This window comes from Ursus maritimus, unplaced genomic scaffold, assembly GCF_017311325.1.
Source record: "Ursus maritimus isolate PB19 unplaced genomic scaffold, ASM1731132v1 scaffold_24, whole genome shotgun sequence".
Classification (NCBI taxonomy): Eukaryota; Metazoa; Chordata; class Mammalia; order Carnivora; family Ursidae; genus Ursus; species Ursus maritimus.
In genome coordinates this window covers 1,904,786-1,918,816 of record NW_024424897.1, presented here as the reverse complement: position 1 = coordinate 1,918,816, position 14,031 = coordinate 1,904,786, and the positions used below count along the sequence as shown (strand labels likewise).

The window sequence follows — 14,031 nt, the reverse complement described above, 5'->3', positions numbered from 1 at the left end:
GGGGGGGGGGGGACGGGCAGGTGGGGCCACAGCCAGGCCCCGCCCCACACCACAGGCGGCCGGCTTGCTTCTCCTGCCCTGTGTCCAAGAACGGCACGAAATAAGATCTTGTCAGGTCCCAGGGTCTCCAAGGGTCGTGACCCCCACACTGCCTCCAAAAGCAGCACCAGATTCCCCCGTCAGGCAGGGAGTCGTGGGGTACACAGACATGAGACAGCCCCCCTCTTCCTCTCACCTTTGGCCCCTGTCCTGATGCCATCCCTGCAGAAGCCGTGCAGTGAGGCGGGTGCCGGGGCGTCCTCGCCCAGCCTGTGCTCCCTGGGGAGGGGCAGCCCATCCCTTGCGGTTGCTCACGCGTCCGTGGGCTCCGCCAGAGGCCCCCGTGCAGCACGGGGCTGTCCGCCCGGGTGCGCGGCACTGGGTCCCCAGACCATCCCTGCAGGGAGCTGTGGGGAGCCCCCGTGTCCCTGTGGCGGGGTGCGGGGCCTCTGCCGAGAGCCGCAGCAGGGTGGGGGCGAGGAAGCCGCATGGCGCCGTGCCCGCCACCTGCCCGCTCACCCGCCCTGCTCTCCTCTGCAGCCTCACCTGGCCGTGGGGAGCAACGACTACTTCATCTCCGTGTACTCGGTGGAGAAGCGCGCCAGATAGCGGGCGCCCCCCCGCCAGGCCTCCGTGTACATAGTGCATCCACCACGCCGCCCTGAACACTGGTCCTGACCTGCTGCCGAGGCCTCTGGGAGGCCCCTCACCGTCTGTCTGTCCGTCTGTGGCCGCTGTCACGCCCAGGAGCCCAGGGAAGGGGCCTCTGGTGGAGTCCTGCCGTGTGACAGCCCGAGGACAGTCACAGACATCCCAGCACCCTTCCCATCCTGTTTTGCTTCTGAGATTTTTTAAGGGGGAAACACACTTGTTCTATTTTGCAAGGGACCCGAGCATTGGCTCTACAAAAGCTCCGAGACAGAAGCCAGCTCCCCAGGGCTCAGCCACCCTGGTGGACAAGGGAGCACGAGGGCTCAACCTGGGTCTCTGGGCCGCCGCTTGGCCATGAACCAGCCTGGGCTGCATCCCCCTGGCTGCAAGCTAGCCCGGGCCGTTTTCTGCGCACGCGCTCCTGGGGGCATTTCCAAGCAGGCTGGGAGAGGGGGGCATTCAAGAGACAGAGCCGGCACATGTAGGAAACAGCCCAAGCCTCCTGCCCACCGCCAGTCCTCACCCACTGGGGGCCTTCGTGGCCAGACGGTGCAAGGACTGGCAGTGCCCCTCTGCCACGCAGGCCACCTTCCCAGCACAGGCCTCTCTCACCACAGACCCGCTAACAGGAGGGGCCTGTGGCTTTGGACAGGTTAGGCAGGTCCTTGGCCGTTCAGCCACCGCCTTGGGCCACAGGGCCTGTTTCTCTCAAGTTGCTGCTGTTCCCCAGACAGGTGCGGTGACAGCCACCCACCTGTGGCCTCCCACACGGCTGTACACGCATGTGCAGGGCCCGTGGTCTGCACACCCGAGCCGACACATGAGTACACACTTGTGCAGTCCCGCAGCCTCCTCGCTTGCACGGGCATCACACGCATGCACAGTGCAGGGCAGCTGGAGCCCCAAGGGCGTCTGTGGGTCAGCAGTGGCCCATCTTGGACGCCTCTCGCTGGTGCAACAGAAGTTTGTGTCTTGCAGCGAGTAACGCAAAAAAGTTTCTTGGTGATTGCTTCGGCATGGGTCAGGGCGTCTGTGCATGTCACACACAGGCGTGCGTGTGTGTCTTCACGCGTCCGTGCAGGACCTCGGAGCCACGGGGATGGTTTAGCCCCAGGAAGCACAACAGAGAACTAAGCAATGACAAACAGCGCTTGAAAAACAAAACCACAATGATGATATTCTGAAAGGCATTTTTTCCATTTTCCTTGGGAATCAAGATTATTCAGATAGAGGAGTGAGCTAGCTTAACTAATTCTGCCACTACGAGGCCATAATAGTGGGAATGCGAGTGCCCTCGTGCTGCGGCCGGCGCTGTGCCAACACCAGGGCCGTGCCCCGGGCGCCGGGCGGCGCCGGGCTCCGCGGCCGGGAGGACGCATGTGCACCCCGGGAGCCGGCTCCGGGACGGGGTCCGCACGGGCTCCCGGGCTCCCGGGCTGCCGGCACCTGGCACCTGTCCGCCCCCGGCAGCTGGCCCACCGGCTGGGTCGGGAGCCGTGGACTCCAGGCCGCGGAGCCCGGCCATCTGTGCGGACACGGAACCGCCCACGCGCCGGCCGGCTGGGTCTTCTCGGGTCCCACGCGAAAATCCAATCATGGAGTTAACCGGGGCTCCACAGAGCACGCCCTGAAGGTTCGTTTATCTCTATTTATTTTACCAAACGAGAATTGCAGAGTGAACGTGAGAGCAGAAGACAACTGTTCATGACAATAAACAAGTGCAGAGGTGACCGTCTGCAGCCTTGTAGCTTGTGGGGGCGGGGCTGGCGGGGGTGCTCGGCGGGGCGGGGTCCTTGTGGGCTCGGGGTGTGGCCGAGGGGCGGGGCTGGCGGGGGCGGGGCCTCTCCTCCCCGAAGGCTCCGCGCCCACAGGCGCTCGCAGGCGGTCCCGGAACAGGCCTCCCGAACCGGCTCCAGCCCGGGTGTGGCGAGAGCCAAGCCGCTGGGAGTGGGCGAGCCCGGGCCCCTTCCCGCCGGCAGTTTTAAACGACACAACTTGCCGCCTTGCAGCGGGAGGTGGACACGGGCGGTGCGCCGGCTGCTGCCCGGGTTCCTTCCGGAGGCTCGGAGGCCAAGTCCGCCTCCCCGCCCTCCGACCCTGGCCCGCGTAACCCCGTGATGACGCGGTCCACCCGGCGGTCCGGGGTTGCCTCCCACGTGGGGGCGTCAGCCCTGCGAAGCCCCGTCGCCCACCCGACGCTCTCCGGAGTCTGAAGACGCGAGTTGGCGGGCTGCAGAGTGAGTGGGACCCCGATGAAGGGTCCTGGATCCTTCTTCCGTGGGTATGGCTTCCTAGACGCCGCTTGCGGACCGGTTCCTGTCACCCCGGGACAGGAAGTGGGGTCAGGAATTAAGTAACTCGCCCAAAGCCACGTCCACTGGGTGGTGGCAGAACTGGGCTATCTTCACCCCAAGGCACGCTTGAAGACCTTCACCACCAAGGGTGGGGGTGCTGCGTGGGGCAGCGGTGCACCCCAGGTCCGGTGAGTTACGCACACCAGCCCCCAAGGAGGGGGCGATGGGGAGGTGTGGATGCTCAGGGGTGCAGTGAGAGGAGGCGCCACTGCACTCGGGTCACGCTGCGGCCGGCAGAGCCACTAGCCCTGCTTCGGCCTTGGCAGACAAGGGGCCACGTGATTCCGGGGCTGCTAGGTCACCATCACCACCGCTGTGGGCGTCCCGGGGAGGAGCTGGCCGCCTCCCTGGAGGAATCAGCGCCCACTAAGCACTGGTGGGTTCTGCCGGGGTGAGGGGTTCTGGGGGACTCTGGGTCCTTATTCTAGAAGGAATGCTCACACCCTCGCAGCACAGGCACCTGGGCCCCAGCAACAACAGACGTGGGTCCTCCGCGCAGCCGGCTGTGGGCTGCAGCAAGGGGCAGCTGGGAAAGAAAGCAGCCGGGCCTTGGGAGCAGCACTGTGAGCCCCCCAGATTGATGACACCCCTGTGCTAGCCTCCCGTGGCTGCTGCAGCAGACCACCACAGCCGGCTGCTGGAACCACAGACACTACTGGTTCTGGAGAGGCCCCGGCCGCCTCCTGGGCCAAAACCAAGGGGTGAGCAAGGCCTCTTCACAAACTTCCAGGGGGGCACTCCATTTTCCCGCCTTTCCCCGCGACAGGGTCTGCCGCATCTCTATCTCCAGGAGCCATTCTTGTCACGTGGCTCGGACTCGGACTCTCTGCCCCGTGTTCCACTTTTAAAGATCCTGGGGGACAGTCTCCCCACGTCACAGGCAGCTGCCGCCCGGCCTCAGGGCCATGTGCAACATCCCCTTAGCCCACATCCCCTGGAGTCACAGCCCCCAGAGTAGGACGCGGACATCCTTAAGGGGCTTTAGTCTGCCGACCACTCCCTCTGTCTACAAGCCCCAGGGAAAAGACCCTCACCAAGCAGAGCCCCCAAATGCGGGGGGCCTTCTGCCAAGAGGGGGTGGGTGGCCGCTGGAATGGGAAGGAAAGCGTCTGTCCTGCCCTCAGTGGGGGAAATGGGTGGGGAGGGGCGTCAGCCCCGGGAGTGGCCGCGCCTCCACGGGGCAGAGGCTGGACCCCGACGCAGCACCTGCTCTGCTCAGGGCACAGGTGGGGAGGGTGGCTGTTGCCATGGAAACCCGGGGGTCTGAGGGCTGCAGCTCCTGAAGCGGGTGACGTTTGTTTTCTGCAAGAAGGACACCCAGCCTTTCCGCGCCCGTGCTTCCGCAGAGAAAGTAATATCTTCCTATCAACATCGATTTTTCTCGTCGACTTGAGTGCAAACCCGGTGCTGGTAAAAGCGGACGACGGGTGCACGGCAGGAGTTGGCCACGGGGGGGCGCCAGGGTCCCGCCAGGGGACTAGCGCGCCTCCCCCGACCCTCCCAGGCCCCCAGGCCCGCCGCCCCGCAGGGGAGGACGGGAGCTTCCCGGGGCAGTGGCATCGCGTGGCGTCGTCCTGCTGGGCCACCTGGAGCCACCGCGCAGGTTAGCTGTGGCCCGAAGTTCTGTCCTGTGTCGGATTTGGGCCTGGGGACGCGTGAGGAGCATCCGCAGGTGTCCTCTCGGTGCTGACCACGCACATCAGCGCGCCCCAGGCGCAGAGGCCCCCACAGCAGAGACACGCACACACCTGTCCCCGCGGGGACACAGCGCGCATACATGTGCGGGCATGCTTGCGTGCAGGGCTGATCCCCGTCTCAGGACGGAAGGCCCTGCAGGGAGAGTGTGGGAAGCTCTGGTTTGGGGATTCATTACGGACAGGGCTGGGGGCAGCCCTGCCGCCTACGATTTACAGCGAGCAGGAGGACAGCCCCCACGGACCCATTCTTCTCCGAGTTTTTAACCAGGGGCTTTGCTAGAAACTGGGGCCATCAGCTCCTTCTTCTGGAGGGCGTGGGAGACCCCTCCCCAGCCCTGCCCAGCCTGGCAGGTGGCCCGGCCTCGGGGGTTAGGATGGAGCTTCGAGAGAGTTTAAATTACTGTCTGTTGTCCGTTCCTCAGCTAATTGGTTTCCGGGTGACCCTGGCGGCGCTCAATCGATTTCCCCTCCTTGGCAGCATCAGCTGGAAGAGGGAAAGCCCCTTGGAAATCAATTACAGCCCCTTCGGTCCACCTGAGGGACGGGGCCTTCAGCCACGCGTGAGGGGTGGGCTTCATGCCTCCAGGACAGGCCCAAGGGCGTGCGCTGCGCTCCCCACCCACCTCTCCAGCCAGAACATCCTGGGTCAGAGCTGCCCCTGAGGCCCCCGCCTGCCATGCCCCAGCTGGCACGAAGCCACCCACCTGTACCAGTGAGCGGCCTGCCCAGCCGCACAGCCTGGCCCCGGGGTCAGGAGGCAGAGGCCCACCCCGTGGCTTCGCAGGAATCTCTCCCAGGCCTTCCCTTGACAGTGCTTGTCTCCCCGACCCCCGCGCTGGGAGGTGCTGTTCACAGCAGGGGAGAGGCGGTGCAAGGAGGCTTCACCCAGGAGCCTCAGCCCAAGGGGTCTCCCTGGAGGACTGGCCAGCTGGTCACAGCACCAGTCCTAGCAGGACAGGCAGCCAAGGATGCAGATGAACGACCCAGGCGCTGCCCGCTGTGCAGAAGAAGTTGCGAAAGGAGCGTTAAGGGGGACAAGCCGCCACCCCGGACAGGAGCACTGATCCAGGTGGGCAGCAGAGCCGGCCCGGTGCGCCAGCCCTCCGCGCGGGAGTCCAGACTGGGGCCTCCCAGAGCGGCCCCCGACCGTGGTGGGAAGGGGCTGGGGGGGAGGCCGGTAGGAGCCAGGCCCAGACCAGGCACTTCCGGCCCCCCGGCCAGCTCTGAGGAAACCCCAGCTGTGCACCCCTGGGCTCCCCAGGGAAGGGGGCAGAGGCCAGCAACAACTACAACCCAGGGCAGAGCGGACCCCACATGGGTTTTTCTTTCTTTTTTGCTATGTACCAGAACTTTCCAGACTGCGGGAAAAAGCAAATGGCGCCCCAACAAGGAGCAGCCCGAAAAGAAAACGAAGACACCAATTCCATTTACAAAAAGGACAGGATACCTTGGAACAGATGTAACAGAGAAGATGGAGACTTCTTGGAGGACCGCAGCGCGCGGCGGAAGGCGGACCGGCCCAGCACACCGTCGCTGTGGGCCCAGGGGCACAAAGGCCCAGTGGCCATCAGTGGCAGTGCTCCACGGCGATCTCATTGCAAATAAAACCCCTGTCGCCTTTTTGCAGAAATGGGAAGGCCAACCCTCAAATGCATATGGAATTGCAATGCCCCCAAATAGCCAGAACAGTCATGAAAAAGCCAGGAGGGTTTGTATTTCCCTGTTTCAAAACTGACTACAAAACCACAGTGATCCACACGGCGGTGCTGGGCCGAGGGTGGGCTGCCCGGCCAGGGAAGCGAGATGGAGAGCCCGGGAACGGACACGAACATCTCCCACAGCTGCCTTTCAACAAGGCGAATGGACCCCTCCTCGGGGCGAACGGTCTCGCAGCACATGGCTGGGACCGCGGGCCGCGCGCATGCCCGGGATCGAAGGTGGGCTCTCAGCTCACACCGCACGCGAACACGAACTCCAGTGGGTCGACGGCATGAATCTAAGAACCGAAACCGTAGGACTCCTAGGGAAAAACACAGAGTAAGTCTTCATGACCTCGGGTTTGACACGGGGACATCTGCAACAAAAGAAAAGGTAGTTGGACTTCCTAAAAAGGACACATTTTGTGCATCAGACATTTACCAAGAGTGTGGAAAACGTCTCCAGAGAAGATATTTGCAAATCGTATGCCTGATAAGGTTTAATGTCCAGAACACACAAAGACCTCTTACAACTCAACAACCAAGAGACAGACAACCCGATTCCAAAGTGGGAAAGACCCTGACCACTCTTCCAAAGAAGACCCACGGATGGCCAGCGGGCGGACGGAAGGAAGCTCGGCGTCACTAGTTATTGGACTGCGGAATCAAAACCACCGTGAGTGGCCACCCCACCCCCGCGGCACCGGCCAAAATCCCAAAGACGGGCCGCGGCTGGTGCAGCGGGAGGCGGAGGGAGTGAAGCTGCGGGCCCCGCGCAGGCGCTGCTGAGCCTACGGTCACCGCGCCGCTCGGCGACTCCACTCCGAGCTATGTTCCCCAGAGAAACGAACAGGCGGCCGCACGGGGGGAGCCCGTGCCCGAGCAGCGCCATTCACCACAGACGAGGGTGTCCGCACACAACGGAGTATTTATTACTCGGCTCTCGAAAGCAAGTGCCGACAGCGGCCTCAACGTGGACGGACATGGAAAGAGGACAGACACAGAAAGCCACGCACCGTGTACTTCTGTTCCGAACTATCCGGAGTCGGCAAGTCCACAGAAATGGAAAGACCAGTGGTTACCAGGGGCTGGGGGATGTGATTACTTAACGGAGTAATTACTTAACGGAGCGCGTTCCTGGGGTGATGAGAATGTTCTAGAACTACATAGAGGTAGTGGTTGCATGACGTTGTGAAGGCGCTAAATGTACTGTTCACTTTAAAATGGTGAGTTGTATGTGACGTGAATGTCACCTCAATACACAAAACGCCCAGACACAGAGGCGAGAGTGTGGCTCCAGAGCGGGGCTTTGGGCTGGTCCGGGTTTGAATCCGGGCTGCGCTTGCAGGAAACGGAAACTCTCCTACGTCCAGCACATCAAGAGGGAGGGCGGGCTGCAGGGACTCGCAGGGCAAGGCTGGGACTTGGGGCCATGAAGGGCCCGGAGGCATCTCAGGCCCTGCCTCTGTAGGGGGCACGAAGCCTGTAGCCCTGGCACCAGGCCCTAGAAACCACCAGCTCGAAGGGCGGCCCTGTGGGCAGCCCTCCCACCAACAGCCACAGGCCAGCTTGGGAGGGGGCCCCAAGATCCCTGGCAGGCAGCTAAGTGGCCTCTGAGCGCCGAGTTCAGGGGCAGGTTGTTGCCGTGCACCTGCTATCCCCTGCCGTGTGACAAAGAGCCCAGCTCAGCCACTCACCGCAAGCCCATCGTCACCTCCGCGTGGGAGGGTCAGGGTGCCGAGCGGCCACGCGGGTGGTCCTGGCTCCGAGCTCCCTCTGTGGGGTTGCATCAAACTGTCGGCCAGGACAAGGCCCATGCTTTTATGACCTAGTCTCAGAAGCGCCAGGCAGTCCACGGTCACTCAGAGCGGCACTGGCACCGTGTGGGAGGGGAGGCCCAAGGGCCCTTCTGGACCTGTCCACCCCTGCAGCTCCTGCAATAGCACAGCTGAGGGACAGCCCCGCCCAGCCCTTGCCCCCTACCCCTGGGCCTCTGCGCCCACACCCATGGTCCCCCGTCCCGCAGGCCCCTTCTCTACTCTCCCACTCCCAGACACCCTTCCTGGGTCTGGGACCACCGCACCTGGGTGCAGCATGAGCAGAGCACCTCGGAGCACCTCGCCACCCCTCCCTGCTCACACCCCACAGGCAGCACCCGCTAGGCACATGTCCGTCTGCTCCTCACGGCCCTGTCCAGGCCTCATTGCTCCCGCATCCGCCCTCCCACGGAGGCCAGGGGCTCAGAGTCAGTGCGCTGCTCCTGTTGCCCCCTCACAGGGAGTGGTGTGGACCGGTGTGCGTCTGCGGTGATTCTCTCCAAAAGGGCCGCCCCCAGCTGCTGGTCCGTGCCTCCTGTCCTCTCCCTAGCACCTGCCCCCTCCACCTGGGCTCACCAGGACGGCCCCGCATGGCCTCCAGGGCCGTTTCCCACCACCACCCCGTCTCCCACGGGGGAGCAGCCTGAGCCACCTTTAGAAATCAGGTGAGGTCAGCCCTCCCCAGGTCGGGCCAGGAGCCTCCCAGAGGGCCCTGTCCCCGCTCCCACACTGTGCCCCCACTGTCCGTCTGTCTGGGGTGCTTTTGAGACCGGATGCCACATCCCCATCAGGACACCATGCCATCCCATGACCCCATGCCTGAGGCAAACCCATGGCAGCAGCCAGAGCAGGGCCTGCACACAGTAGGCACCGAATGCGTGCGTGGAAGATGGATGACTGAACGAGCACGTGAACCGCTGATAAGCGGACAGATGATGACATCTCCTAGCCCGGCAGACCCAGGGCAGAGCCGAGTCTGGGAAGCTCTCTACCCTACCGCGGGCTTCTCGGACCCACCTTCCTGCGAGGACCCCCAGGAGCCACGGCCTGCTGGGTGCCAGGTGCTGGGGTGTGACGGGCCACGTGCTGAGATGCTGGGATACAGGGCAGGGTCACTGGGTGCAGGTGCCCGGGGCAGGGTCTCTGCGGGGAGCTTATGGTTTCCAGGCACCGCCGCTAGGCTGTCCTGCGGCGCCACCGCGTGGCCGCCGCGAGACTCACCGCTACCCGACAGCAGCCCCGACAGCGTCGCACCGGAGGCTTCCAGGAAGGATGTGGGTGCCCCTGTGGCCCCGCGCGGCCACCCCTGGTCCCGCGTCTGTTCCTCTCTCAAGGCCCTAAAAGACGTGTCTCAACACTTGACCTGCTGTAGTCCGGTGTCTCCACGCCCGTGGAGCCTGCAACGGTCGCCGGCAAACCGAACCTCTGTGTGGCCTTCCATGGCCCTCCCCCTGCAGCCTGCCCTGGCCCTCCCCCTGCAGTCCTTCCCCAGCCTCCCCCCTGCAGCCTGCCCTGGCCGTCCCCCCTGCAGTCCCTCCCAGGCCTTCCCTCTGCAGCCTCCCCTGGCCCTCCCCTCTGCAGCCTGCCCTGGCCCTCCCCCTGCAGTCCCTCCCAAGCCTCCCCCCTGCAGCCCCAACCTCTCAGAGCTGCCTCCCTTCCCCCACCCTCCCAAGGATGCCTGCCCTGTAGGCTCCCAAGGCCCACCCCCCGGGGCTGCTCCAGTGTCCACGGTAGTGTCCACACAGTGGGTGGGGCCGACACCCTCACCTGTGTCTTCAACACCATTTCCTGAGCTCACACGCAATCCCTGGTGTGAAATTTGCCCGGATTCTTCTGACTTCTTCCAGAATGTTCTTTGGCTCAACCCACATTCTCTTCTGTTTCTGTTAGTGCCTCCTTAGTCTGACCCCCAGGACCCCTGAAAACTCTTAACACACCGTATGGCACTGTGTCAGAACTGCACCTGTACCCCAGCAGCCAGCCCCCAGCTCGGCCTCCGTCGGGGTGTCCTGGCCGAGCCGGGCGTCAGCAGGACCCACAGCCCCCACGCAAGCCCGTCACGGGACAACTGGCGTCGGGGCCCCAAGAAGGAAAGTCCCTCCGCTCAGGGCACGTGAGTGGGAGTGCCCGCCTCCTGTGGGCCCCGCCCTCCCCTCTGCGGATTGGCTCAGCTGCGCGCACGCCACCAGGCTCAGCCAATCAGCCTCCCTTCCCCCCATGGCCACAGCCGATTGGCCCGGGGAGGGAGGCCAATCAGAGCCCTTGTCGGGGAGCTAGGATAGGAGGATGGAGAGCAGGTGGACAGAGGAAGAGACCTCGAGTCCCAGATGGCTTCCTGTGCTGGCGCCGTGCAGCCAACTCCCCATTTGTCTCAAGGGCAGCTTACGTCATCTGCACCAGACGGAAGTCACTGGGGTCTCTCCAAGCGGGCTGCCAGCACCCTACCAGGCCTCCAGTGGCCCTGTTGATGGTGGCCTCCCACAAGGGCCATGTTTTCATACCAACATCCCCTGGGTCTGCGCGTCGTGGAATGGCCCCCCAAATGCCACCTCCACATTGACACCTTCCCTGGAAGCCGCATCGGGATCCCGGGCTACTTTCCACCCACCAGAGGAGTCTCCTGAGCCCCCTGGAAGCTACAGGCCACCTGGGGGCTTTGGCAGGTGAGACGGTGCAGCAGCCCGGGGCTGGAGGCCGCGGTCACTAGCACCACACACTTGGCGCAAGCTGCGGAGTCTCTGTACCCCCCAAGATCCAGGGATGGGACCCCCCCACCTTCATTCCTGCCACCCCATGGGTGGTTTAGAAGCGCCGGATCTCTGTATTAAACAGTTGTGGCTTGAAATGCCCAGAGAGGTGCCCCGAGCAAAGGTGGGTGAGGCTGGGGTTCGTATCACAAGTCATTCCAGCAGAGAGCCCTGAAGGCAGAAGTCCACAGTAGGTTACAGGAAGTCACGATCTCATTATCGCGTGGTGGGTTGAACTGTGTCCCCTCAAAATTCAGATATTGAAGTCCTAAGCCCCGGTTCCTCTGAATGTGATCTAATTTGGAAGTAGGGTCTCTACAGAGGTAAGTAAGATAAAATGAGGTCACTAGGCCGGGCCCTGATCCCATTGGGCTGGGACCTTATAAAAAGGGAAAACCTGGACACAGACACACACAGGGGGCAGGTGCCAATGGCGGCAGAGACAAGCCGAGGAAGGCGGAAGGTGCCGGCAGAGTGCCGGTGGCTGGGCGAGGCCGGGAGCAGAGTCTCCTCAGAGCCTCCGGAGGACGTCATCCTGCCCACACCTCGACTTCAGCCTTCAGACTGAGAGACCTTGCGTTTCTGCTGCTTCCGCCGGCGGCTCTGTGGCAATGTGTCCCAGCAGCCCGAGCAGACTAACGCGGCCTGTGAAAGACCGGACGGGTGTCCGAGGCGAGCGGCGTCAGAACAGTGTCTGATGGCCTGGCCGCAAGCGTTTCCTGAAAGCCGGGTTCTGGGAGCCCGAGAAGCGGCTGCAAAGCGGTGTTCAGGGGGGACGGTGGGGCGGGCTGGCGGTTCTGACTTCCCCGGCGAAGACTACATTTTCAAGAGGACAAGCAAGGCGCTTTAAATTCTCAGTTCCAGGGTAGAACCAGAGAATCGGGAATCTGTTGGACTGCTATAAAGGAAGATCTGATTTCTTGGGGCAGGACCGTTGTACCTGGAAGTCATCCCTCCAGCTTCATCCTGGGGCTGGCAGGATTCCACCACAGCGGGTTCTCCGCCCCGCCAGGTCCAGAAGGGAGAACGGAGGGCTGTGAGGATGGAGACAGTGGCGTGCAAGAACCTCGCCCGGCCCCCGAGCTAATCCCATCCAGCCTGGCCCAGCACAGGTGACCCTCCTCCCTGTCTGAGACAGCCCCTCCCCTGGGGACCGCACCGAGGCCGACACTTGCTAAGGGGGGGCTGATTCTCCTCAGGACCCCACCCCAAGAATACCAAGATCTGGCTGACTCACGCCGGGGAGCCACAGACGGGGACTCACTCTCTTTGGCCAGCTTGTGATAGAGGAGCCAGACCTGCAGACATTTCTCCTCCGCCAGCTAGCTTGATAGTCCAGGACGCTCGAGCAGCACAGCTAGGCCAGGCAGAGGAAGGCGCTCCCTTTCTGTCTCCAGCTGCTTCTGCCAGCGGGCCAGCAAGCAGAAGGCTCTTCAGTGAGTTTCCCCTCCACCTGCGGCTGCTTCTGGAGGACCTCCTCCAGCCTGTCCTGAGCCCAGCAAGATTCTCAGCCCTGGTGGGCTGCTTCTGTGGCCCCCATGGGACCTCTAGTGAGTTTCCCAGACAAGTGGTGGGCTCTCCTGCAGACCAGCTCTGGTTCTCAGCCTCTGAAACATTTCTTTGCCCCCAGCAGGCTGCATGGTCCCACAGCGGCCACGCCGTCTCCAGCCAAGGCTGGACCTTACCCTCACAGGCGGCGGGGACACGCTGATACGCAGAGTGCTCTCTCACAGGGATCTCTGGCTAATCGGGGTGTCCGGAAGGAAACACATAGGCAGCCACCTAGAATAGTGCCTGCCTTGTGGAACAGACGCAGAGCTCTAGGCCTTGAGGCCAAAACCCGACGTGAGCCACCACTGTGACGGCTTTCCCCCTGCCTCCCAGCGCTCACAAAGTGGCTGTGGCAGCAGGGATAGAGGCTACTGGGCTCAGCAACACAGGCTTCCCCCAACCAAGGCCCGCCTGCCCACCACAACCGTGGAATGCCGGCCACTCAACGGCACCGAGCCCCCAGAATAGCACCACTCCCTAGGGGACCAGCCAGCCACCGGAGAGCAGCTCGGCTGACCAGGATGTTCCCATCGTGGGGCAGTGACTTGTCCTCGCTGCGTAGACACTCCCTCCGGATACGGATTTCCCTTCTCACCTGCGGGGATCTCTGCTGGAGCAGCACGCGTGTGCGCTTGGAGGATGGCCAGCACAGGGCCCACACAACGGCGCTTCTGACCAAGGAGGTCATTTCGCAGAAGGAGGTGAGGCAGGGGCTCATGCCCTGGGATTGCTCATCTCAGACACCCGCTGCCCACCAGCCGCTGGGCCGTTAGGACGGTGGCCCGGCCCATTGCAGAAGGATCAGCTGGGGTGACCGAGCAGGGCTGGGCGCTGTCCTGTGAGACGCAGTGTGCCCTCCCAACCAGGGACTCACGGCCAGGACATACAGGTGGGAACCAGGGCTGCACGTGTGAGTGGCTCCCCACTCCAAAGCCCCGTGCAGGCTTTCATCCCCAAGGGCTGGAGGCTTCTGCCAGGGCACATGGAACAAGAGTGGAGATGGGCAATGCTGGGCAGGTCCGGGCACTGAGCCACAGGCCAGGCGCATCCAGAGTCACCGGGGCACAGGGCTGGGTGGACTGTCCAGGTAGCTCTCAGGAGACACCTGGAAGCCTGCAGGTTGAATATAACATCACTAAACACAGCATTTTGTGGTCAGCACCAGCCAGGGGGCAGTGGCCCGGGCACAAGATTTCTGACCACCTGAGGATACTGTCCACAGGTTACCTTGCAAGGATCCCGCCCAAACAGGAGATTGGAACTTTTCGTCTTCATCTGCACAGCCGGGGGGCATTCTGGAAGTACACGCGAAACGCGTCATTTAGGACTGCGCAGGCCAGGCCGGCAGTGTCGTCGTGCCACTGTCGCGGAGCCCTACGGGGGCGGATTCGAACCCGTGGACCGCCGGCCGCTGGCCCGCACGCGCTTCGCCTTCTGAGGCGCCTGGCCCCGCGCGGCCGCCGTAGGGGGCGGGGCCA

At 63.4% G+C, this 14,031-nt stretch overlaps 1 protein-coding gene across 4 annotated transcripts in view; it reads left to right on the top strand.

Annotated features, from left to right (window-relative positions):
- RPTOR (regulatory associated protein of MTOR complex 1) overlaps positions 1-7,717 on the top strand; it is a 338,061-nt gene extending 330,344 nt beyond the window's left edge. Inside the window, exons 34-37 of one of the 4 annotated variants that reach the window (XM_040640058.1) lie at positions 580-3,172; positions 4,357-4,647; positions 5,164-5,810; positions 6,089-7,717. In XM_040640058.1, coding sequence (XP_040495992.1) covers positions 580-648 — 69 coding nt within the window. In that variant the 3' untranslated portion in view covers positions 649-3,172; positions 4,357-4,647; positions 5,164-5,810; positions 6,089-7,717. The remainder of the gene's footprint in view (positions 1-579; positions 3,173-4,356; positions 4,648-5,163; positions 5,811-6,088) is intronic. The other 3 variants (XM_040640059.1, XM_040640057.1, XM_040640061.1) reach the window with 3 other exon arrangements.
- Positions 7,718-14,031: the final 6,314 nt, after the last annotated feature.